A 27142-nucleotide genomic window follows, 5' to 3' on the forward strand; every position below is an offset into this window, starting at 1 on the left:
TTTGCAAAACCACATAAAAATACACAAAACAATGGAAAAATTCACTAATCTTTGAAATTTTTCAAAACAAATTTAAGCCAAGAGTTTTTTTCACTCTTGTTATGATTTTTTTTCTGCACAAAATACATTGAAATTAATGGGAGCTTTTCAGCTGCATTGAATTCAAAAATTTATGCGGCAAAATTTTGAAAATGTTTCCCAAAATTTGCCAATGGCGAAATGAGGAATTTTGCAGCAAATCAATGCCTGGTGAAGCCTGGAGTGAATTATATTTTTTTCTCATAAGTCTCTTTCCATTATACTGTATATGTTTAGGTTTACTTGAGGTTCAAAAAGAGACAGTGAAAAATCTGTAGTATATTTATGCAGTTGGTGAATCATAGCTGGGCCATGTGTAACAGTTTCCTTGTTTATAGTTTATACGTATATGTAATAGTATAATAGTGAATTATTTCAACTTTGGGCCCTAAACCATTGTTTCCCAACCAGTGCTGAAAGGTTTCTGTGGAGACAGATGATAGAGATAGGCATAGTTTTGGAATACTTTGGGATACTTTTTAATTTTTAAGTTATTAAGAGGTGTTTGGAAGGATGGTATTTGTCAGGGCCCGAAGGCTCTGTTGTAGTGTGGACCAAGGAGGAGACAACAACACCAAGTTCGCGGTACAAAAGGATTTATCAGAAGAATAGTCGTAATCAGGCAAATGGTCAATACAGGCAGCAAGGATCAGAATCGAAGAAACAGGCAAGAAGTCGGTACACGGATAAGCAGAATATCAAGAAATCACACCCAGGAACTATACAAGATAGACCTATAATTGGGCAAGGACAGAAAGGGCAATTGGAATTAAATAGTCCAAGGTTGGCGCCAAAACTTGACGCAGTGACGTCATGACGCCGACGCACATTCTGACGCCGGCGTCCATTCCGTCGCCGGCGACCAATCCTGGGGCGACACGTTTCTGACGCAGTCATATCACGACCAGGAAGAGCCGCATGGTGGAGCAGGAGGTCGCCATCTTGGATGTCCCGTGGGGTAAGTTCTTCACTTTCCATTACAGTATTTGTCTAAGGTTGTTAGATATTTTCTTAATCACTTTGTTGTGACACAAAAATAAATAACCCCTTTTCTCTATGGTACTATGAACAGCCAGGGAAAGTTCTTAAAGTCCCTCATGGTGCTGTAAGTTCAGTTACAAGCTATGGGATCTCATAAATTTTCACTTAGTCAATGTCATATTTTATTCAATGTATCTTTCAAATCTGGAGCTGCCTATCTGACTAAACAGTCCTGTGCACTGCATCTCAATCTGGTCCTATATGAAACTGCTGATACTGTTTTATAAGTGCAAGCCCCACCAGGGTCTCACTTTCTCTGGCAACTGAACAAGAGTCTAGCAACAGTGTCTAAACTCTCGTGTGTACTGCACATGTGGTTTTCTTGGCTTTCACTGCTATAGCACAAATGATTGGTTTGGCACAGGGAAAACACTCTAGCCTTTACACAAAAGAAAACATTAAGGATAATCTTCTCATTACTGTTTGCACTTTCTTAGTGCACCCATGTTCTTCTGAGCAAACAACAGACCCATGATCTTAGGTCGCCAGAAATGAAAAGCTCTAAGCTTTATTTGTGCACCATGTATATGTGTATATAGTGTTCCTACAATCTGAGGCAAGACCATAACCTCTGACTTTTCCTAATAATTGAACAGGTATACAACACCCATGAGTAAGGTTTTTTCTACAGGGAACATTATCTTACATTAAGATTTGAAGGAGGGGCAGACTAATAATTATAATTTTTGTAGACTATACAATTAAACAATAATACTTACCCATGTATATACCATAGTGGTGAAAGTTCTATGAAACCTCTATTTTTTGGTCAATGAAGGGGAAACTATAGCCTATTTTTAAAATCAGGTTTCTTTACTGGATGAGCAGAACATTCATTCTTTGGCATATCTACTATAAAATCCTGTTGAAAAGAAGGAACCATCAGATCTATGGTAACAAGTTAGTTTATTGGGCCAAATACTTTTAAAGAATTACTCAAATCTGAACTTAAATGCCTCTCCTATGCTCTCAGCAACCTAACATTTCAGTCTGGGACCAAATGGTTTTCATCCCAGGGTACATAGAGAGCTTAGCTCTGTGATTGCCAAACCACATTACTTAATTGTTCAGGATTCATTGAGGTCTGGCACAGTGCAGAGAGACTAGCATATTGCTAATGTGATACCTCTATTCAAAAAAGGGATCCCGTTTTCAGCCTCAAAACCACAGGCCGGTTAGTCTGACATCAGTGGTAGGAAAGCCTTTTGAAGAGGTATTAAGGGATAGAATACTGGACTGGCAAATCATAATACTATGAGTTTGTACCAGCATGGTTTTATGCGTAATAGATCTTGCCAGACTAATTTAATTTCCTTTTATGAGAAGGTGAGCAGGGACATCGATTCTGAGAAAGCAGTGGATGCTATCTACCTAGACTTTGCTAAAGCATTTGATACAGTGCCATACACAAGGTTACTGGTTAAAGGAAAACTATACCCCCCAAACAATGTAGGTCTCTATAAAAAAGATATTGCATAAAACAGCTCATATGTAAAACCCTGCTTCATGTAAATAAACCATTTTCATAATAATATACTTTTCTAGTAGTATGTGCCATTGGGTAATCATAAATAGAAAATTGCCATTTTAAAAAATAAGGGCCGCCCCCTGGGATCGTAGGATTCACTGTACTCACAAACAAACCAACAAACCATACATGTTAGGTCACATGAGCCAATTAACAGACAGAGTTGTGTCTTTTGCTTCAACGCTTCTTCCTGTTACAGTTAGAGTTGAAGTATTTCTGGTCAGGTGATCTCTGAGTCAGCACACAGACCATCATGAAATGGTGGCTCAAGGCAAGAGATGTAAAAGGGCAATATTTACTTAAATATATATTCCAGTTTGGCAAGATTCTTTAATATGCCACTTAATAAGATATGAACTATCTGTTGCTTAAGTGTTCATTTTGGGAGTATAGTTTTCCTTTAAATTAAGGAATGTTGGCCTAGAACATAGTATTTGTACCTGTACAGAGGACTGGCTAAAAGATAGATTTCAAAGAGTGGTGGTAAATGGAACATTTTCAAATTGGACCAGTGTTGTTAGTGGAGTACCGCAGGGCTCTGTACTTGGTCCTTTGCTTTTCAACTTTTTTATTAATGCCTGGAGGTGGGCATTGAAAGTACTGTTTCTATTTGCTGATGATACTAAATTGTGCAGAACTATAGGTTCCATGCAGGATGTTGCCACTTTGCAGAGTGATTTGACTAAATTGGAAAACTGGGCAGCAAACTGGAAAATGAGGTTCAATGTTGATAAATGCAGGTTATGGACTTTGGTAATGCTCTGGATAATAGACTTGAGAGGGGACATGATTTCAAGTACATTAGAGGACATTATAGACAAATAGCAGGGGACCTTTTTACCCATAAAGAGGATCACCGTACCAGAGGCCACCCCTTTAGACTAGAAGAAAAGAACTTTCCTTTGAAGCAGTGTAGGTGGTTCTTTACAGTGAGGGCAGTGAGGTTGTGGAATGCCATGTCAGACGATATTGTGATGGCCGATTCTGTTAATGCCTTTAAGAGTGGCTTGGATGATTTCTTGGACAAGCATAATATCCCACACTATTGTGCATGTCCTGTAACTGGGGGTAGGAACCAGTCTAACTGCCACAGGTTTTAAATTGCAACTTCCATCCTCCCAACAACCAATAGAAATTCAAACTCCTATTTGAAGCTTTGCTCTTCACACTAGATCTTATACAGAAAACGTCATGACTGTACCATAAAGTATTTTCTTTTTATGGGGGATCAAATACCTTCTCTTTTAATGACAGGATCAAATTCTGTTTTATTTGACTACTGTACTATTACATACTTTCTACCAGATGGAACATTAATTACTCTACAAACCGTTCTTGCCCAATAAAGAGGCACATGCTTGCCATTAAATACAGCATGCATGCATTTGGAATGATACATGTTTTGGGCCCTCTAGCGTACAAAACAGGGGAGAATGTAAATAAATAATGTCACATTTCTAGATGTTCTTTTTTTTGCCAATTACGCCCATAGATTCCAATAGGGGAAAAAAATTGTCGTGTGTCAAAAAAAACCTTGTCAGCATCAAAGAAATGTTGTCGCCCATAGACTTCAATTCATTTCAGTAATTTTTTCAATGTTTCGTGGACTTTCGGCAAAGAGAAACGGGTCATATTCGCTCCTTTTATCATATTTATTCTATGTTTTCTCATTTGTATTCATTTTTGCTTACAGAAAAACAAGAAAATGGCAAATATAAAAGACAAACTATGCTGGTATTTGTTTAATCTGATTACAGAATAATATAGAATTATTAGGAGAAAAATGGCAAATGCATTTCTTCATGAAGAGAGTTTTATCATTTAAAGAGCAAAACTCCTGTTGTCATTTTACAAAGTTTAAGCTAAAAAAAATGCTATAAAATAACACTTGTGGAAACAATTTTTATTTTTAATTGAGCGCACAGCATGAGGCACAGTTTATATTCTTGTACTTATCTAATACTAATGTGTTCCTTAGAGTCTTACGGCTAATAATATGTATTTTTATAGGGCCTGAATACAGCTGAACACAAAAACATCTCACACTGGCGTCTAACATGAAATCAAAGGCTGAGATACGCTATAATTAAAGATGCAGAGGCTTATTGAAAGCAGGACAATAGATGCTAAGAGCTGTACTGTAAGCCCATGCAGTGCAAGTTTTCCTTGTAAGGGGTTTTGTGTCCATAAAATGCTTCTGAAAAGTGGATTTATAATAAAATCACTTCTTCGAATAAATGCTAAGAAAAAAAAAAATAAAGGTTAGAGGAATATGTATAAATGACCCTTTTGTAGGTGCAATCCTTTCTTTTCTACACATTGTGACTAATTGACAACTATGTGGTTTTTAGAAGGAAGAAAAGACTTTATTTGGCTTGGGTCCCATTACCACAATGTAGCTGGAGCTCAGCCATCTGTCACAGCTGCTGCTCGCTTTAACTGCCACTCTAATTGACAATGAACTCAGAGACCTGTAATAATTCTGGCTGCTCAGTGACTGCAGCAGGTAATGCCTTCCTTTTAGGATCCATCAAGGCCCATCTGTGCAGAGATACTGGTTTTCTCCTAGGATGAAGACTTCTGCAGAACACAGTAACTAAGGGAGGGATCATCTCATTAGGGAAGCTGTTAGAAAGCCTAAGGGAAGCCAAGCCCACAGTGTATTGAGACACCCCCCTCCAAAAATGTTATGTAAGATTTTAATTATTTTTCAGAAAACGATTAGAAAAATAACCAACAATAATAATACACCATTACATGTATTTGAATTATGAATTTTACATATATTTAAACAATTCAAATTTATTTTATTTATTTGAAAAATAATTCTGTATTTTGATTTTATTCTTCAACATCTTTGCTGTGTAATATAGGGAATTTCTAAGGTTTTGCTTGAGTTTTCAGCTGGTAAACAAACATTTACACGTGATTAAAGTATATAAATATGACCATGGTGTCATGCAAGCACACTGAATGAAAATGCTCAAGTCCAAGTTACTCATTAAACATGTTGTTGTGTCATTTATGATGTAATTACCAGCCTGCTAATAATGACTTATTCAGTCTGGTTCAAATGGAAACTCAATGGCTGATCAGATTAAAAGCTTTCGGTATAGTTACAATACATTAAGGGGCAGATTTACTAAGGGTCGAATTTCGAAGTTAAAAAAACTTCGAAATTCGACCCTCGAATTGAAATCCTTCGACTTCAAATATCGAAGTTGAAGGATTTTTAGCGTAATCGAACGATCGAATAGAAATCGTATGATCAAAAATTTTTAGCGATCGATCGAAGGATTTCTATTTGATCAAAACAAACTTAGAAAACTGCTGTGGAAGGTCCCCATCGGCTAACATTGCACTTCGGTAGCTTTAATTTGGCGAAGTATGAAGTCGATGAGACAGTACTTTGATTATCGAATGGTCGAATAGTCAAACGATTTTTACTTCGAATTGTTCTAATCGAAGTCGAAGGTCATAGTAGCCTATTCGATGGTCAAAGTACCCAAAAAATTACTTCGAAATTCGAACTTTTTTAATTCGAAAATTCACTCGAGCTTAGTAAATCTGCACCTAAAGTTACAGAAGTAATGCCTGTTAAAATGTAAATGAAAAAAGTAGTCCCTCATACTTAAGAGTGTGTTGCCTTCATTGAATTAATTTTATGTAAGAGTCATTAATGAGTTGGGCAGAATTTGTATTTTAGAAGACATTTGTAACACTTCACCCAGATATTCTTTTTTTACTTATTCATATAGACAAAATAGGGACAGAATTCTAAAAATAGAATGTTCTTTCAATTAAGTTTTCTGTATTTAATCTGGATTGCATTTTGTTGTACAAAACTATTTATCAATTCACAACTTTGTTAATGTAAAAAAGACACTTGGCAAGTTTTTCTGGTGGCAATGTTTTAATTGAAAATTTGTCAAGTTTAATAAATCTCTGTAATTTGTGGTTAAAAAATGATTGTTTTGCCACAATCTTGTTTTTCATTGCAACACGTATTAAATAAAAACTCTCCTTTCTAGGGCATATGAAGGCATTCATCCCTAACAATGCTGTATTGGTCCCATAATCTAACTCTCATTATCTTTGCCTTTCCCCTTTCTGTTTATCTCTTTTGAACTCAGATAACCTAAAATATAGTGGCTCCTAGAGGAAGAACTGCCTGTGATATACAGAGACCTTATTTTTTAATGATTTTTTACTGCTTTTCAATATCAGATTTTTTTTTAAAAAAAAATTCAATTGATCTTTACTTTTTTTACTGCTTTAGCAAGTTTATATTTTTATTGGCTGTCAAATGGCTTTGTTCAATTGTATTAATGATTAATTTCGCAAAAAAGAATTGGCTTGGAATTAAAACAAACAAGACTTAACTACATTAATATTTTAAAGATACCTGTTTTGAAGTGTTTTACAATTGTACATTTATAAATCTTGGTTTAACCAATGTTTTATAATTAAACCCTTTTAATTGTTATCTTTCATGCAGGATAGGCAGGGCAAACAGAAGATTCAAATTCAAATGCCTAAGATCGATTTTTTACCAGGGAGCATCTGCCCTGGCAAAGACTTTGACATACATGACTTCCCCACACAGTAATCAGTTTTGTGGGAAATTTTGAGGCACAGATGTTACCTTGTACAGGCCTCGCCTAGCAGAGAGTCTACTAACTCAACCTTTAGTTAACACTTACTGATTACTCTTCAATTAAGCAGCTTTGGAACATCATATAGGGCAACCATAACGACCTGACCAGACCTCTCTGATCCTATTTATACTCTGTGACCATTGTTTGTTAAGTTATTGTAAGACTCCTGATTATTATAAACTAATAACTAAATAACTTGCTGATGCTGTGTAAATTAATGATGAATTCCTAATTTTGTGAATTCATTTTGTGAGTTTTATTTCAGAGTATGGATATCATCATGTTTGATGCACCAATGCATGCAACTTCAATAACAGGTCTAGTTTTGGTTATGTCTATGGACACAAGCCAATAGAGGAACCAAAAAAACAACTACAAGAACAGGCTGGAGGTAAAGAGAACCCAAGGGGCCCATTTACTTAGCTCGAGTGAAAGATTAGAATAAAAAATACTTCGAATTTCAAAGTATTTTTTTGGCTACTTCGACCATCGAATTGGCTACTTCGACCTTTGCTACGACTTCGAATCGAACGATTCGAACTAAAAATCGTTTGACGATTCGACGATTCGAAGTACTGTCTCTTTAAAAAAAAGTTCGACCACCTACTTCGCCACCTAAAACCTACCCAGGTACAATGTTAGCCTATGGGGAAGGTCCCCATAGGCTTTCGAAGTATTTTTTTATTGAAGGAAAATCGTTCGATCGATGAATTAAAATCCTTCGAAACGTTCGAATTTTTTCTACGAACGAACGAATTGCGGTAAATCCTTCGACTTTGATATTCGAAATCGAAGGATTTTACTTCGCCGGTCGAATATCGAGGGTTAATTAACCCTCGATATTCGACCCTAAGTAAATGTGCCCCCTAGTGTCCATGCATGCCATTGCTCACAATTCATGATGAACGTAGGCTGAAGGGGATAATTGGTGCACGCTACAAGTTGCTAGGCACACTCTCTATTTTGCATTCATTATATTGCATTGCACTTGTGCTCATAAGTGGGCCCCTCTAGTGTATTAGTTAGGGTACAATATTCTCATTGCAAAATGCCCTATCTGCTTGAAAACATGCAAGTTAATGCTGAAAGTTATTTTTTGCAGTATTTCAGAAGTGATTGACACAATTCATATAAGTGCAATATAACAGTAGTGACAAAAATTATATGTCTTAATACTTTTTCCCCTTAAACATCTTCCACCTACTGTATATATGCATTTTTTAAATGCATTTTAAATTATAGAACCAATCTAGACTTTTAAGGGATGGCTGAGAATTATTATCATCAGCAGGTACCCAATTTTTTATTACTTTGTTGATTGCTCTAAATTCAGATCTGTCTTGTTTCTTGATAAATTATACTTGATGTTAATTTTCGGATGTATAATATGGGTCAGACAGTGATTGATGGATCTGTTTTGGGAACGCATTATTTAAACCACAGCTCATGTTGTTCTTACTGATAAATTACACAACAACATGTTTGCTTTTACTCTCTAACATATTTATATGTAAAGAGTGGGGGGAAGCAGCAGTTAAAGCTATCTGTGCTACATAAATCAGACCGACAATGATACTGTTATAAACTGTATGTAATATCCAGGAATTCATGTTTTAATTCCAAGATAGCAACCTGTTCATTGCAAAGCGTTTATCAATGATATACACAAAGGGCCTTATTTATCAAAATTCGAATTCTTCTGATTATTTTAATTTAAAACATCCACGATTGTACTTTATTTATTATTAAAAAAACTTATTCGGATTGGGGACAAACACAGAAAAATTGAATTGAGCTAAATTTTTTTGGATATTTTTCCAGAATCGCTCGATATTTTTCGGATTTTTGCCCGAAAAGTCCAAAATAGTCAGATTTTTGGGCTAATTTCAGTGCAGACCACAGAAACTTTCAAATAGGATAAGAACCTCTCCCATTGACTTATATACAACCTTGGTATGTCTGAGATGCCGGATTTTGGACTTTTTCCATGCTCCGGGTATAATACATCTCAAATAACTTGAGGGTTTCTAAAAATTAGAATTTTATAGTAAATAGTAGGGATGTAGCGAACTGCCGACAAAAAATGCGAACGTTCGCGAACAGTTCGCGAACTTCGAACACCCGCTAAAATCGTTCGAATCGAACGATCGAAGGATTTTAATCGTTCGATCGAACGATTTTCATTCGAATCGAACGATCGAAGCATTCGATCGAATGCTTTTCATTCGATCGAATGCTTACAATCGTTCGAACGAATGGAAATCGTTCGATTTTTAGCGGTCGAAGGAATTCGAATGGTCGAATGGTCGAACGATTTGTATTCGAATCGAACGCGAACTCAAAATGCGAACGTCGCGCGACGTTCGCGAACATTTGGCGGACGCGAACGGTCGAAGTTCGCGCGAACAAGTTCTCCGGCGAACAGTTCGCTACATCCCTAGTAAATAGCACTAAAATTTTTAAAGTTTTTGGAATTTGGACTTTAATAAATAACCCTCTTAATTTACCAAGTTTTTAATAATATGGGTTAAAAATGATTTCCATACATAAACATAAAATTTGAGCAGTTACAGTATTACTTAAATACATTACTTTAAATGCATATATGATTCAGCTTTTAGTTCGATGTATCGTCTGTGATAACAATTTTAAAGGATGCGTAAGCCTGAATTGCATCAAGTTGCATTATGATATTTTTAATGCTTTAAACTAATAAAGAAACGTTTTTAAGGAAGACCCTGGTGATGCGGGTTTTAATCCTTTATCCGGTTTATCCGGTATTAATATAATGTAGACAGATTCCTAAACAATTTTCAGGTGATTCTCTACTTTTTTATTGTGAAAGAAAATAAAATTTGTTCCAATACACTTTCAATTTAAAATGTTCCATTTTTAAAAAGTTACTGTACTTGTAAATACAAATTGCTATTGAAAGCAGAGTCTGCCTCTTACTCTAATTCACAAAACTGTTGCTAATGCTTATAAAGAAGCATGCAAGGTATTGTGATAAATGGACCCTTGGCTGAAGAAGAGACGATTTCAGGATTTTTTCAAGTGTTAGAACCAGTAGTGATGAAAGGGATAGACAAATATTGCAATTTAAAAAAAATAATAAAGTTTGTAAAGCATATTTATTGCGCAGAATGACATTTTATTTTTGGGTTTTTCACATCCCGTAAATGTTAGACACAAATCTTATAAACATGATACAAATAAGAACATCAGTAATTAGAATGATATATGGATATAAGACCACAGTGAATTCTCATCAGACACCCTTCACTTTTCTTCTCACTTTACATCCTTCTATTCTAATCATCTCTTATAATGAAAGCTTGTCTAAATGAAGAGACGCCAGGCAGTAAGCCCCTCAGACTAAAGTCACAGTCATTTTGCTTTTGCTCCAGCTGCTGCTATGCATAATAATACTATAGTAACTGCAGTTTTCTCTTTTGGGAAAAAGATATGTTGAAACATTTAATAGGCATAGCCCTTCACCGCAGGCTCGCTTAGACTCCAATATACATTATCCCAATACTCCCTCCATCACTAAATATTGATTTTTCTTAAGTCCCACATCCATCTGCTGTGTGTTAAAATACATCTGTCTAATCTCTTTCCCGCAGTCCCTGCTAAAATATTGAAGATAAGGCAAAACGCAGCAATAAGTTTACTAAACTTTAATTGTTCCATATATATATATAATTTGCTTTAACTTTGCTTTCAGAATAATGATGTTTTTACCACTGTGGATATTTTATCTTGAAAATCAATATCTATTATTTTGAAAATTCCACCATAAATAAGACATCGATGCTTTTATGTTGGAATTTATATATATTTGCTCTATTTAAGTGTATCTGACATAAACACAAACCATCATAAAGGATGCAATAACTCCATATCTAATAAGTTCTTGTGTACAACAGTCACATCCATGCTAAGGTGCAAATTTATTTGAATTTGTTTTCTGAATTTGATTTTTCAAGATTTATCAATTTAAAAATTTTAGCATTTTGAATGGAAAGCAATTTGGAAACTAAAACCTGGTGAACTTCTATAAAAGTCAACATTCAGGCTTACTGTAAAGGTTCTCATTCATCCAGGTCATGGTATATCTATAGTAATAAGTCAAATCAACTGGACTTGCTGTATTTTTCTTTTTCCTTGAAGATGTTTCGCTAGTCATGTGACTGGATTTCTCAATTCAGAAATTCTGAATTGAGAAAGCCTGTTGTGTTTGCGACATTAAACAGTGATGGGCGAATTTGCGAAACAGCGAAAAAATTGCGGCGTCCAAAAAAACGGCAGCGAAAGTTTTTCGCCGGCGAATTTTCACGCCCGTTTCTAGAATTTATTTGCCGGCGGCGAATCGTGCGAATTTGCACCTGGCGAATAAATTCTCCCATCACTAACATTGAATAGTTTTGGCACTGTTTTAAACTTTATACAATATTCATTGCAGGACTGAGAGTAATAATTCAGTGTGTGGGTGTATTTGTTTTAATCAATTGGATATTCAATATTGTATATAGGTAGGGGATCCATTATGAGGAAACCTGTTATCCAGAAAGCTCTGAATTAGGGGATGGCTGTCTCCCGTAGACCCATTATAATTCCACAATCCAAATTTTTAAGATCCATTTCCCTTTTCTCTGTAATTATAAAACAGTAGTTTGTACTTAATCCCAACTAAGATATAATTAATCTTTATTTGAAGCAAAATTAACCATTTGAAGATGTCGCCTTCATGATGTTTGGGATTTTTTTTTTTAGTGTGTTTCACTCGAAAACTCAATTGATTTGAGTGTTTCAGGTTTTTTTTTGCCAAAAACTTGATAAATGGAGTATTCCGGTTTTTCACCCCAAATTTTTTGACTTAAGCTTTTCCATTCAAGTTTTACAGGAATCAGAAAACATTGAGTTTGATCTTTGATAAATAACCACCAATGGGGCAGATTCACAAAAGGTCCAGTGAGTGTTATTCTTAAAAATGGCATCACTTCTTATATTTTTAGTATTAACTATTGACACTTTGGTTTGATTTATTAAAGGTCGAGGTGAATTTTCGAATTCAAAAAAATTTAATTTCAAGCTATTTTTTGTGTACTTCGACTAGGGATTAGTCCAAATTCAATTTGAATTTGAAAAAAATTTGAATATCAAAATTTATCATGTACTGTCACTTTAAAAATTCTACTTCAACCATTCACCATCTAAAACCTGCTGAATTGCTGTTTTAGCCTATGGGGGACCTCCTAGAAACTATTTAGGGTCAATTGGTGAACTTTGATAAATCAACATTTTTTTGAGGGAAAACTTCGAATGCACTATTATTTCAATTCAATGCCCTTAGGGGAAGATTTTTGAATTTCGAAATTAAAATTTAAGAGTTTTTTTTATGGTCAGAACTGTGAAATTCAACTAGGGAATTGTTAAAATTTGATCTGAGTTTCTTTAAAAATGTTAAAAAAAAATTAAAATTCGATTTTCGAGTTTTATCATACACTGGCCTTTTAAGAACTTGAATCAGCCTATTCGCCACCTTAAACCTGCCAAATTGCTGTTTGATCCTATGGGCGACGTCCTGGAACCAATTTGGAATTGTTTGCAGCCTTGCTGAATTCGAGGGTTTTTTTTGGAGAAAAAAACTCAAATCGATTTCGATTCGAATTCCATTCGAGTTTTTTTTAATTTTTTTAATAAATTGCAATTGGTTGAATTTTGAGTTCGTGGGAGTTCATGGGAGTTTTAAATAACTCCCATGAACTCGAAATTCGACCCTTGATAAATCTGCCTCTAAAAGTTCACTTGTCTGACTTTTTAGGGGCAGCGATTTTTTTTTATTAATTTTCAGTGAATTGTGTGCGGTATTTTATAGCATGGGATATTTTGTACGTTATTTTAAGCCATTTGATATTGTCACACTTCATTAGTGCAATCATGATGCCCCTGAGATGATGCCACTGTACAATATTCCAGTCATTCCTTTTCCTGGGAAACTTGATATAATTCCATGACAAAAGGCACCGTGAAAATGTGTTAGTGGCTTTAGGTAAGGCTCCAGCTCCTCATAATGGACTTTAATTGCTGCCCCACAGCTCCTCACTACATCTTCCTCTATTCTATCGAACAATTATTCCTTCGATCGTTCGATCACAGTATTTGCGCAAAATCCTTCGACTTCGATTTTCGAAGTCGAAGGATTTTCATTCCCAGTCGAATATCGAGGGTTAATTAACCCTCGATATTCGACCCTTGATGAATTTGCCCCTAAATGTTTTTTTATAGTCTCTGTGTCAAGCATGATTAAAGACCATTACATATTAAATTAGAACCGCAGTTTTCAGAGTTTTGGAGCTTAGCACTCTGTTAACAGTTCAAGGGGTAAGATGAGATGTTGTGTAAATCATCTATGATAAATCTATTGATAAATTGATAAATGTACAACCCTCTAATAACCATCAGGTTGAGCTCCCAGAAATATTTTGCATGGCAAATAATAATCCATTATCAATCAAAAAAAAAAATGAAGGGGCAGATTTACATAGGGTCGAATATCGATATTCGAAGTCGAAGGATTTACCGCAAATAGTACGATCGTACGTAAAAAAACGTTTGATCGAACGATTACATCCTTTGGATCGTTACATTCGAAGGATTTTAATCCATCGATCAAACAATTTTTCTACAACCAAAAAAAGATTGCAAAGCCTATGGGGACCTGCCCCATAGGGTAACATTGACTTCGGTAGGTTTTAGGTGGCGAACTAGGGGGTTGAAGTTTTTTTTTAAAGAGACAGTACTTCTACTATCGAATGGTCGAATAGTCGAACGATTTTTAGTTTGAATCGAAGTCGAAGGTCGAAGTAGCCCATTTGATGTTCGAAGTAGCCAAAAAAAACATTTGAAGTTTTTTTTATTCTATTCCTTCACTCGATAAGTAAATGGGCCCCTAAGTGTTTTGGCAAGTTCAAAATATCCAACGATTTACTAGGAATCAGCCATAAGCAGATCTTGCTGCAAAAATGTTTATTTCACCGACATGTTTCGGGCTAGTAGCCCTTCATCAAAGTGTTAACACTTTGATGAAGGGCTACTAGCCCAAAACATGTCGGTGAAATAAACATTTTTGCAGCAAGATCTGCTCATGGCTGATTCCTAGTAAATCGTTGGATATTTTGCACTTGATGTCTACACCTGAGGCGGGAGTGTGTACTGGGAATTAAAAGCCTGGAGTGAGCCGCACTTAGCTACCTGCATTGACTTGTTTTGGCAAGTTGTCAAGCTCTGCAGAGCTTTGAGCTGATATATACATTTTCACTTGCCATTATACCTTAGTAAATATTAAGGGTAGGTAATGATTGAGCAAGTTCACATGTCTTACAGTTTATGGGTGTGTGACAAACTTTTAATATTAAAAATAAAATATATTATTTGGATTAAAATGGCATTCCTAATTTTGTTAGAACAATAACACATACTATCAGTAAACTATAATTTTAATACTTTCCTTTTCCAAACAACAGAATATTGATCACTACAAAGTGCAAAACAACCGTGAAAATACATTTTCAATAGTGATGGGCAAATTTATTCCCGCGATTCGCCGCTGTGAATTTTTCGGCAAAACGCCATAAATTCGCCCATCGCTAATTTTCAATAAAACACTACACGTATGGTCACTTTGACACATGATGAGAGATCTGAACAGGCACAATTGAGGATCCACCTGGAAAATGTGTGGAAGGTATGATCTGATAAATTATTTATTCCCATTTTCATGCATAATGGAAATTGTATTCCTGTACAGTCTGGCACTAGGTATAGGGCTTGCAATGTGAAATTATTTTTTAATCCCTTTCCAATTTTACATTTTCTAAATATATTCATGATATGTTCAGTAGCAATAAGTCTTGGTATCTCTACACATTATATATTAGTTTCCAGGTAATTCTAAGGGGAACGGTTCTCTAGCTCTGACTGACACCTGCAAATTGGACACAGACCATTCAGTTATAAGCCTGAAAAGACAATAATCAATACTAATCCCTTTTGTGCTTTACTTTCAACTTTAACATGATCACAGGAGCTACCATTCCAAGACCGAATACAATAGTCCCTTAATTAGGCATTATACTTATTACCATTTTGTTAGGATAGAATTATTTTTAATAAAAAGGACAGCAGCTGGATGCACACATATCAATCTCTTCATCATTCATAGCATCTTTATCAACACACCTTCTAGTCCTCTTAACACAAAGGTCTTCACTTTTTATTTTAACATACCTATATAGATACAGTATTATCACGCCCATATTCAGTTAGACCAGTGGTTATTCAAGAAATATCCATGCCATAGGACAAGTATCCATTATTGCACATATTGGGGTGCTAGATAATTAACAGCTATGTCATATAAAAAAGACCTATTAAGTAGTGATGTGTAAATTTATTCGCCAGCCATGGATTTGCGGCAAACTTCCAAATGTCGCCATGTGTGGATTTTTTCGCGAAACTGCTGCAAATATTCACCAGGGGAAAATTTGCCATGAAAAAATGCACATTGAAAAAACACCCCTTGACTTTAATGCATTTGGAGAAAAAAGTTGCCATAAGAAAAAAACAAAAAATATCATAAGAAACACATCTGACCTGTGGGCTTCCAGTTGGACTGTCCTGTCTTAGCTTTATCACACATGTAACATAAGCACCAGACTTTGCTACTACTCTCCCCTAATCACCTTTGATTTGCTTCATTCAGAAGCTATGGATCAGCCCAGATCCCCCATTATAGCATTCAAAAACAAACTTTATGAGTGATGATCCCAGATGGGGGCTGACTTCTGGCGCTTTCCATTCACGGGAATCAAGGGAACAATAAGTGATCAGGGGCAAGAAGTGGAGTTTTTGATTATAACCACATGTACAGGTATGAGATCCGTTATCCAGAAACCTTTTATCCAGAAAGCTCAAAATTATCTCACATAAACTCAGTTTTATCTAAATGATTCAATTAATAATTTCCTTTTTCTCTGTAGTAATAAAACAGTATCTTGTACTTAATCCAAACTAAGATATTATTAATCCTTATTGGAAGCAATACCAACCTATTGGGTTTATTTGATGTTTACGTCGTTTTTTAGTAGACTTAAAGGAATTATTTAATATAAAAATAAAAACTGGGGAAATAGATAGCCTGTGCAAAAAATTACTCTATAAAGTCTGGAGTGACTGGATGTGTAACATAATAGCCAGAACCCAACTTCCTGCTTTGTAGCTCTCTTTTTCCACTGACTGATTACCAGACAGAAACCACATTGAGGGGAGCCACATGGGTCATAACTGTTTGTGTTTGAATCTGAGCTGAATGCTGAGGATTAATTGCAAACTCACTGAACAGTTATGTCCCATGTGGCCCCCAAAAATGTCACTGATTAACTCAGAGTTAGAGAGCTGAAAAGCAGGACTAAACAACTGCATGTGCAATGGAATATATATTTTATTTAAAAAATCATATATACAGTTTATATAGTGAATAAAGTACCCCCTCTTGTAAAATATAAGGATATTATAAATTACTGAGGAGTTTCATGACCAGGTCATGGAACTCCGAGGTAACTTATAATATCCTCATATTTTGCAACTGGGGGTACTTTATTTATTATAATACACAAATTTCAATGTGTCATGTGACAGAAATGACATCAGAACTCACCGTTTATAGCTGATGACATCAGAACTCACCGTTTATAAGGATATAATTTACAGGATATTCATGGCTTTTGTGTATTATATACTATATATACTATATACTATTTACAGTCTGCTGTAAGCCTTTGCCTAGCAACCAGCTGCACAGTGATTTCAGAACTGCAGGAAGTTGCACAGCAGTCTGGGATAGGCCAGCAGGAGGAAGAAACAGACAAGCCTGGCAAGGGAAAGCCTGGCAGAGAAAGCCACAAGGTGGAGAAAGACAGAGACCTGAGAGTTGCTGTTGGGCCCAGAGAGCTGGAAGGCCCCACCAAAGCGGTCATTAGGATCAGGCTGGCACAGGGAAGCCAGATACTGTGCCCCAGAGTGGGGCAAATTCACTAAAGGGCAAATTATCACCAGGGAACGATCCACTACACTTTGTGCCATTTCTCCAAGTGCACATTAGTTACCAGTATGCTAATTCACTAAAATGGGAATTTGCATCTCAGAAGCCAATCGCTGGCGAAGTTTCGCTAGCGTTAATTCGGCAGTGCGACCATTTGATCTTTCGCAAGCATTCATTTCTGTTGAGACTTAGTTTGTACTCTTACGCTTAGGTCAATTTGAATAGGGAAGGTACATATAGGTAGTATGGACATCCTTATTAGAAATGTTGGTGCAAATGCTTCAAGTGGTCACTTTTTATTGCAAATGTCCAAGAAAGCGGAATAAAGACAAAAGAGATACTCTAATGCCCTATACACAATCCCACTCCCTCAGGGGACCCCACGTTTATTTAACTTGTTCATTAATGACTTAGGGGAGGGCAACTAAGCTGGTAAAGCGTATGGAAAATCTTAGCTATGAGGAAAGACTGGCCAAATTGGGGATGTTCACGCTGAAGAAGATGTGCTTAAGGGGTGATATGATAACTATGTATAAATATATAAGGGGATCATATAATAATCTCTCTAATGCTTTATTTACCAGTAGGTCTTTCCAGCTGACACAAGGTCACCCATTCCGATTAGAAGAAAAGAGGTTCCGCCTAAATATTTGGAAGGGGTTTGTTACAGTGAGAACTGTGAAAATGTGGAATTCTCTCCCTGAATCAGTGGTACAGGCTGATATATTGGATAGCTTTAAGAAGGGGTTGAATGGTGTTTAGCAAGTGAGGGAATACAGGGTTATGGAAGATAGCTTATAGTCCAAGTTGATCCAGGGACTAGTCCGATGTAGCTTCATCTTATCAGTTCACCTGGTGTGAACTGATACTCTGGGAAAATAGGTAACGTTCTGTAATATTTGCACTTAAGTGAATTTGTGGAATAGCGATCAGTGCGTGAGTGAAAATTTGCCTGGAGATAGGGTGCAAAACTGCACTAGCGACGGTCTGATAAGTACCAGGTACCCAGTCTCTCCCAATACCATTGTGGAGTGGCTCAGGTTTCTTGTGTGTCATCAAGTAAGTTCCACATGTGGAATGTAACACCGACAGAAGGGGTGTCGATAGGGTTACATATTTATTTAAGGTATTTGAACACCACACAATTTTCATGCCCTATTTAAAAAGCTGAACTTGCCACAAGGCTCCAACAATGATCGACTATGCCCACAAAACTGGAGCAGCCCCTGCCCTATGATAATTCTTCAGAATTTTGTAATTTCACCTTATAGTCATGGGTGCAGGTCTAGTCACTCATTCCCACAAATGCTAATCTGTGATAAGTAATGGACATTTTTATCACTGGTACAAGTTATGGAGATCAAGACATGTGGAGGCAGATTTACTAAAATAATTGAAATTTTTGAGTTTTACAAATTTCAGAAAATTTTTTACTAAATTTACTAAAACTCGAATTTATCAAATTTTTGATTAAAACAAAGTTGACCTAACCATCCATGGGGCAAATTTACTAAATCGCCAGCATGACATCATTTTGGAACTTCACCGATTTACTAATGGGCACTGGTGTAACTTTGCTAGCGAAGGAGATAGACTCTAGCGGTACTTCACAGCCTAACGCCAGGCAAAGTTGCGCTCTAGCGAACGAACATAACTTAGGCTGCAAAAGATCGCATATATGATAACATATGGCACATAAACTATACAGTAGGCATATGTGTAGGGCAATATAACAACTCTAGTTTATTTTATTAAGGTTTCCCGAGCTTGTGTAATGTAATTTATTGGCAGCAACATATACGTCCATTCAACTTTAACTTCCCGCTGTATGCAAATGAGGCAACGCTAGCGTAACTTTGCTTTGCTTTCTGCAGTAACGCTAGCGCAAGTTCGCCAGCGTTCAGCGCATGGACGCAACTTCGGATTTTAGTGAGTTAGCATTGTCCTGGCGAATCTACGCCTGGTGAAGTGTTGTGATGGCGCAATTTTAGAGGTAAGTAAATTTGCCCCATGAATTTTCTGAGATGTCACCCAAAAAACCCCATCTTTTTCAGATTATCCAGATCACAATGTCAAGAAACATCTTCAGGGATGTCTGCCATTGACTTCTACATTGCCTTGACAGGTTTTAGCTGGAGTATTTTCAGATTTGGATTTTAAGCAGCTTTGGAGTTTAAGAAATCTGTTAAAATTTGAGTTTTTTCCTCTAAAAATTCGAGTTTTCCCTTGACCAGAAAAAAAATGAGCTTTACTAAATAGGTCCCTTAAAATTCAGTGTTGCTTATAAGCACAAGCCATGATGTTTTACCCTTCCTAAAACAATGTTTAATATGTATGTTTGTGTATTTATACTCAATGAAAAACATTTCAGTATGATAAAAGTTATGCTTAGATCTGCTGTTATTAATAATTTATTATTGTGAATATAAGCAGTTATGTCTTTGTTATTCCCCCGGGATGCATGCCAGTGACACTGGAATAGTCCTTTGTCCCCTCTTCAAAATGCCGCCTTTGGACCACAACATAATCTGGCATAGATGGCAGTTATAGGTACAAAGGCATTTATTTAATCTTCAGTATTTGAAAAAGAGCTCAAATAGTATATGAATATTAAGTTCTATTTACAGTACATATATTTATTCATGATATATGGGAAGTTCAACATACCCTGTGACAAAGGATGACTATTAACCTGCATTACTGAAATGTCACCAACTGAAACAAGATTTTCTTTTTGCCTAGTAACAATAGAGCAATTCATCTTTATATTGTGAATGTATATGTGCAAACTGCAGATAAGCAATACATTATTAAAAAGCAATCCTGCATCTTTATAAAATCTTAATAGAGTTTTAGAGAAACAAAAGACACAATTTTCAGTATGTGCGGCATTGTACTTTTTATGTAAATGGGTCATTAATAAAGAAAATGTGATGAAGATTGCTATAAGTGAGGAGAATATACAAACTGCCTGTTCTTATTAATTTGAATCCCTTAAGCAAATTACTTGCAACAAAATAGACATCAGAGATGTCTGTAGTTAATTATAAATGTATGTACAGTTGCCTAAGAAATGAAACATATCTCTTGCTTTTGAGTGAAATTGTACAGCATCTATACTATAACATTGCTTCAGCTAGTTCTCAAATAACAAATTCCATGCTTCTTTAATCATACTCCCAAGTTTAATTACAACATCAAAATAATTTTCTCTTGGGAAGGTCAGTTAGAATTCTCCATTAAGTAAGGCTATTCTATGTTAGACAAAGTAGAGGCCTATTTATCAAAATTCTTATACAGTATGGGGCACATTTACTTAGCTCGAGTGAAGGATTAAACTAAAAATCGTTTGACTATTCGATCATTCGATAGTCAAAGTACTGTCTCTTTAAAAAAAACTTCGACCACCTACTTCGCCACCTAAAACCTACCAGCAGCAATGTTAGCCTATGGGGAAGGTCCCCATAGGCTGTCCTAGCTTTTTTGATCGAAGGAAAATCATTCGATCGATGGATTAAAATCCATCGAACGATTCAAAGGATGTAATCATGCGATCAAACGATTTTTCCTGCAATCGTTCGAACAAAGGAAATGTGGTAAATCCTTCTACTTCGATATTAGAAGTCAAGGATTTTACTTCGATGGTGGAATATCGAGGGTTAATTAACCCTCAATATTCGACCAATAGTAAATGTGCCCCTATGTGTAAATTTTCAAAAACAATTTCTACTTCTAATAACCTCGAAAATTTAAATGCAAATGTTACCTTATTTATCCAAATGAAAAACACGGTTAAATAAAACCATGAAAAAAATATAAATACTTGAAATTCATATTTTATTAATTTTAATAGGTGTACAAGCTCAAAAAATGTTTGAAAAAATAAAAAACGAATAGAATAATTTGTCATTTTGTCTAGGACAGTTCTTATTGACTTGTAAGTGGCATTGCAAGCATTCAGATGTTGAAGTATTTTGCATTTTATTCTCTTAATAAATATAGACAAAAAAATGTTTTTTAAACCATCATTCAAATTCATGATATTTAGCACAAATATTTAATTGGAGGGAAAAAATAACCCAAATAAATAACCCACCTACCCTCATATGGAATATAAAGCACTACGTTTGCCCAGGAGCATTAACCCATGGCAACCAATAAGATGTAAACAGGAGTAAATTCAACCTGCTGATTATGGGTTATTGCCCCTGGGCAAATCTAGTGCCTTTTATTACATAAACCCAATCGATTCTAATTTAAAATTCTGCTGATGTGAGATGCTTGAAGTTGGCTGACAGTTGTACAATTATGATATTGTTTGCAAATGTAATGCTGTACTAACTAAGGAAAGTTAACTCACATTATTGTTTATTGAATGCAGCTGTACTTACTGTATTTCTGTTTTTCTTTATTTCCTCTCTTCCTCAATTATATTTTTACATACAATAAGAATGCTTCCTTCAGCGTTAGCTTGTCACCAACTGTAATGAAGAACCTTCCTCAAATCTCTCAAAAAAACCAAAATTTATACACAAAACACAGAAAGAAATTGCCATCATTCGCTCTAACCCATGCTGTGGTGTTGACCAGCTGCTAGAAGCACCATTGTGCCAATGCTCTGTGTAATTCATATTCTGGAGTTGACCAGCTGTTACCAGTGCACAGCTTGTCTTCACAAACAATTGTTATAAAGGTGTTAGTATCACACTTTGGCCCAAATATGTAAACTCATGTGCCATGTCAAGGTCCCTCAATATATGTCCTACACTGCCTATTAGCATTTTAAGTCTTCAGTGCATTTCCAATTATGTCCACCAGCAAATAAACCACCAAAATGTATACCCATGAGCCTCAACATAATGTTTGCATATGTATGGTACCAACTTATTCAAAGTTAAAAAGACTTTGCTTTCAGAAGAGAGATTAAGATGAGAATAAAATTCTAACAACTTTTCTTTGGATCCCAACATCATCACATGAGGATAAATTAATTGAAGTATCTCCCTTATAGCTTAACAAGGGACTGTACCTTGAGTGATAAAAGACAACATTTTCCTCCCAAAGTCCCACAAGCAACCCAGTGTAAGGTACCTGCTATCTGATGCCTTTAAGCCCATGCTATAAGAATATGAGAGGTGAATGGGGGATTCTATTGAAGTGGTGGGTTGGTGCAATATTTTGGCTGCAAGGGATTGGGGAATAACCCCACTAATAGAAGGATGAGTCCCTCAGGCACGGGATGAGGCAGGTGTAGAGATGAGACAAGACAGGAGTCGGACAGATCAGATGTGGAAATATTATCTCCAAAAACAGGGCAACGTCATGCGAGCAAAATTTGCTCCATCATATGCTAATCTTTATATGACATGGTGGGAATATAGATACATATACAGTGATGATAACCCTTACAAAAAACACATACACTTTAACGGACGTTGTATAGACAACCTAATATTCATTTGGACTGGGGATGAACAAAGTTTTACAAACTTTGAACAATATCTAAATTGCAATAACCTTAATCTTCGTTTCACTTTTGAATATAATTGTACACAAATCAGTTTTCTGGATAACCTTTTAGAAGGCCAAGATGGTAGAGTTTCCACTACCCTTTTTTGGAAAGAATGTACCGCAAACACTATCTTACAGGTGTCCTCTTCTCACCGGAAACATCTTATTAAAAACATTCCAATAGGACAATTTTTGCACCTTAGACGCTTATGCTCCAACTTTTATGAATTTGTAAAACAATCTTGAAATTTACGAGACAGACTCCTTTCTAGGGGCTATCATTTATCTGTGCTTACTAAAGCTTTTGAAAGTGCCTTAAAAACTCAACATCATTCACTTCTGAATAAATCATATTCCAATAACCCCGATTGATTTAGACACAAACAGCCAGCAACAACATCATGCATACTTACCTTCAGTCCCCAAATTCCAAGTATAAATCGTATCATTTACAAATATCTTCCTATATTGCAGACAGAGACTAAACTAAAAACCATTCTGGGCTCAGAATGTAGGTTTGTAACAAGGAAGTGTGATACACTAGGGAAGAGTCTGTTGCCTAGAGGCATCTGTAATATGGAGATAAAAACACCAACCTGGCTTTTGTATCAAGGCACCTTCAAATGCGGTTCGACACGTTGCAAACTGTGTTCTTTTGTATATTGTGGCGAAAATTTTACTTCAAATACTACAGGCAAGACTTATAAGACATATATTTAATTACCTGCACCAAATGTGGCACACAATACGTTGGACAAATGTCACGGTGCCTAAGAGAAAGGATTACAGAACATATCTTTGATATTCTAAATAAGAAATCTACAAATGTATCAAAACATTTTCTGTCCTGTAGTCAAGGGGATTTGGATCATTTCCAAATACAAGGGATTGAACATGTCACAGCTCCTTACAGAGGTGGTGACATGCTACAAAAAATACGCAAACGTGAAATGTTCTGGATATTTACCCTTGATACTAGATTACCCGGATGTATGAACTCTGAGTTTGACATGTCCTGTTATTATCATTAGAGCCACATTTTGGTGCATGTATCTTTGTATCCAAAAAACTTGTGTACTTATAAATCATGTATTATTTTTATAATACTTATATTTACTTTTATAAAATAAGGGACATGGTCCCTTGATGGATGGTGCATGTATCTTCACAGAGTTAAATTCAAATCCAAATTTGAATTTATGTATTTACATGTTTTCAGATTCCTTGTGAACATTTACCATTGGTTCCAGATTCATTGTGTCTCCTTGCTCATTACATACCATACTTATCTTTTCCTCTTCTCTTGAAAAATTATACGTTCCTAAGACAAATCAGTATTCCAATAAATAGATAATTAAATAAATAATTGAACAATTTCAGTCATCAAAATTAGTGATGGGCGAATTTGTCCAGTTTTGGTTCGCCAAAAAATTTGTGAATTTCCCGCAAAATTCGCGAAATAGGAAAGTTGACGAAAAAATCTTAAAATTCTGACATTTTCACAAAAAAATCGTGAAAATCAGAAATTCGGGCAGGGGAATTTATTCGCCCATCATTAATCAAAATTATAATCAAACTAAAAAATAAAACATTCAGGGGCCGATTCACAAAGGGTCGAATATCGGGTTAATTAACCCTCGATATTCGACTCGGAATTAAAATCCTATTGAAGTCGAAAATATCGAAGTCGAAGGATTTTAGCGCAAATAGTGCGATCGAACGATCGAAGGATTATACCTTCGATCGAACGATAAAATCCTTCGAAACGAACGATTCGAAGGATTTTAATCCAACGATCGAAGGAATATCCTTCGATCAAAAAAAGTTAGCCAAGCCTATGGGGACCTTCCCCATAGGCTAACATTGCGTTCGGTAGCTTTTAGATGGCGAACTAGGGGGTCGAAGTTTTTTCTTAAAGAGACAGTACTTCGACTATCGAATGGTCGAATGGTCGAGCGATTTTTAGTTCGAATAGTTCGATTCGAAGTCGTAGTCCAAGGTCATAGTAGCCCATTCGATGGTCGAAATAGCCCAAAAAACACTTCGAAATTCGAAGTTTTTTTTACTTCGAATCCTTCACTCAAAGTTAGTGAATTGGCCCATTAATGTCAGTGTTAAAGATTCAGAGGTTTAATGACCTATATAGTTAAAATTTTGTACACTAATATTATTTATATATTTTGATTTTTGATTTACATACTTCCATGTAACCATATTTGATTATACATGGACACACATATATATATTTTCTATATATTTTTCTACATATATATATATATATATATATATATATATATATATATATATATATATATATATATATATATATATATATATATATATATTTATCTATTTATCTATTTTTATTTATTTATTTATATATTCAATAATATGGTCTACTTTATTCTGTATGAACTTTCTCAATATCTCTTTTATTGTACTGAAATGCTTTTGTATTATCTGTATTTGTGTGCTTTAATGTGCCCTTGATATGTGTATTTTTCACAATGGGATATGTGATCTCTTTAAATTGTAAACACAATCTGTATGTTCTCCCTCCCCTTTTCTTTGTGATTGGTGGTTTGGTCTTTAAATTTCAACCCATCTTTGTCATTATTCAAGCCTATGACTAAGGGGCTGATTCACTAAGGGTCGAATATCGAGGGTTAATTAACCCTCGATATTCGACTGGGAATTGAAATCCTTCAACTTCGATTATAGAAGTCAAAGGATTTAGCGCAGATAGTTCGATCGAACGATCTAAGTATTATTCCTTCGATCGAACGATAAAGTCCTTTGAATCGAACGTTTCGAAGGATTTAAATCCAACGATCGAAGGAATATCCTTCGATCAAAAAAAGTTAGGCAAGCCTATGGGGACCTTCCCCATAGGCTAACATTGACTTTTAGATGGCGAACTAGGGGGTCGAAGTTTTTGACAGTACTTCGACTATCGAATGGTCGAATAGTCGAACGATTTTTACTTCAAATCCTTCGATTCGAAGTCGTAGTCGAAGGTCGAAGTAGCCCATTCGATGGTCAAAGTAGCCCAAAAAAAAACTTCGAAATTCAAAGTTTTTTTACTTCGAATCCTTCACTCGAAGTTAGTGAATCGGCCCCTAAGTGTCCTAGTGACATGAAACACGTTAGCCATGCGTTGTTTATACAAATAAATATCTTTCATTTTTACCTACACTATTAGTCTGATCTATGCGTGACCTTTTTGAGTACCTTGCTCCAACATTTTTTGTTTTTCTACAGATCAGATGTAGAGACAGGGCCTTTTGGAGCAGGAAAAGGACTGAAACAGAATCAGGACTGGAGCATGAACAGGTCTGGCTTGAATCCCAGCAGACCCTTACATTGGCTCAGAAGGAATGTCTCTACAAATGGCAATTGAGGACTGGAGAATCCAGCCTTTCAGGCTAATTGTAGCCTGGAGACAGATGAACTATATGTACTATTCATTTCATGACTAGCATCATTTATCCTCATAAATATATACAGGTATTATCCTCATTTCTACATCTGGGGACAGTCAGACAGTTTAACTGAAGAGTATCAATTTCTGCACTCATTCAGTGACATCATCATCTTTTCCATCTCTCCAAACAACTTTGATATAGCTCCTTCTGCACATAAAGTTGCCAATTCCTGTTGGCATCTTTTTTGTTTTTACACTCCTGATTATATTGACAATACTATAGAAGCTCAGCCTATACTATAGAAACATTGATGAATTAAACAGTCCTTTAAATTTTAATTGATTTTTGCACATGTTAAATTAAATACATGATATGGTTCCTTAATATTGAGAATGATGTACAATAAATTGACACATTTTAGGAGGGTCCTTATTCAACTTTTTTACACTCAATGATTTGCCAACAAATGTCTTATCTGTAATTAATCTGCTTATATACAGTTAACCCTTGTGATTTGTATTATTAAAGAAAATACAACTGTGATTGTAAAAAAGATTTTGCTAGCTTATCGCTTGGAGTCCTATTTTCTACCTTTTCATCTCAGGCTATTAAACACTAAGTGCTGCTCTCCTTCCTGGTAATTCCCAAAAGGATATTAAAGCTCATGTATAGCACATGTTAAAAACCAGAACAGAACTGGAATCTGAATAGATCTCACCACCTAATAGGCTGTGAGTGGGTACAGTAACTGGCAATAGAGTAAATCAACATGAACATTCTATCATCCATAAAAAAT

General features: G+C 35.6%; 1 protein-coding gene across 1 annotated transcript in view; it reads left to right on the forward strand.

The window, feature by feature from the left end:
- Positions 1–26350, forward strand: part of LOC121393946 — a 143965-nt gene extending 117615 nt beyond the window's left edge. The window contains exons 2-3 of the mRNA XM_041563802.1: positions 17134–17340; positions 26183–26350. Of these exons, the coding sequence (XP_041419736.1) occupies positions 17134–17340; positions 26183–26350 (375 nt within the window). The remainder of the gene's footprint in view (positions 1–17133; positions 17341–26182) is intronic.
- Positions 26351–27142: the final 792 nt, after the last annotated feature.

Source organism: Xenopus laevis, chromosome 5L (assembly GCF_017654675.1).
Source record: "Xenopus laevis strain J_2021 chromosome 5L, Xenopus_laevis_v10.1, whole genome shotgun sequence".
Classification (NCBI taxonomy): domain Eukaryota; kingdom Metazoa; phylum Chordata; class Amphibia; order Anura; family Pipidae; genus Xenopus; species Xenopus laevis.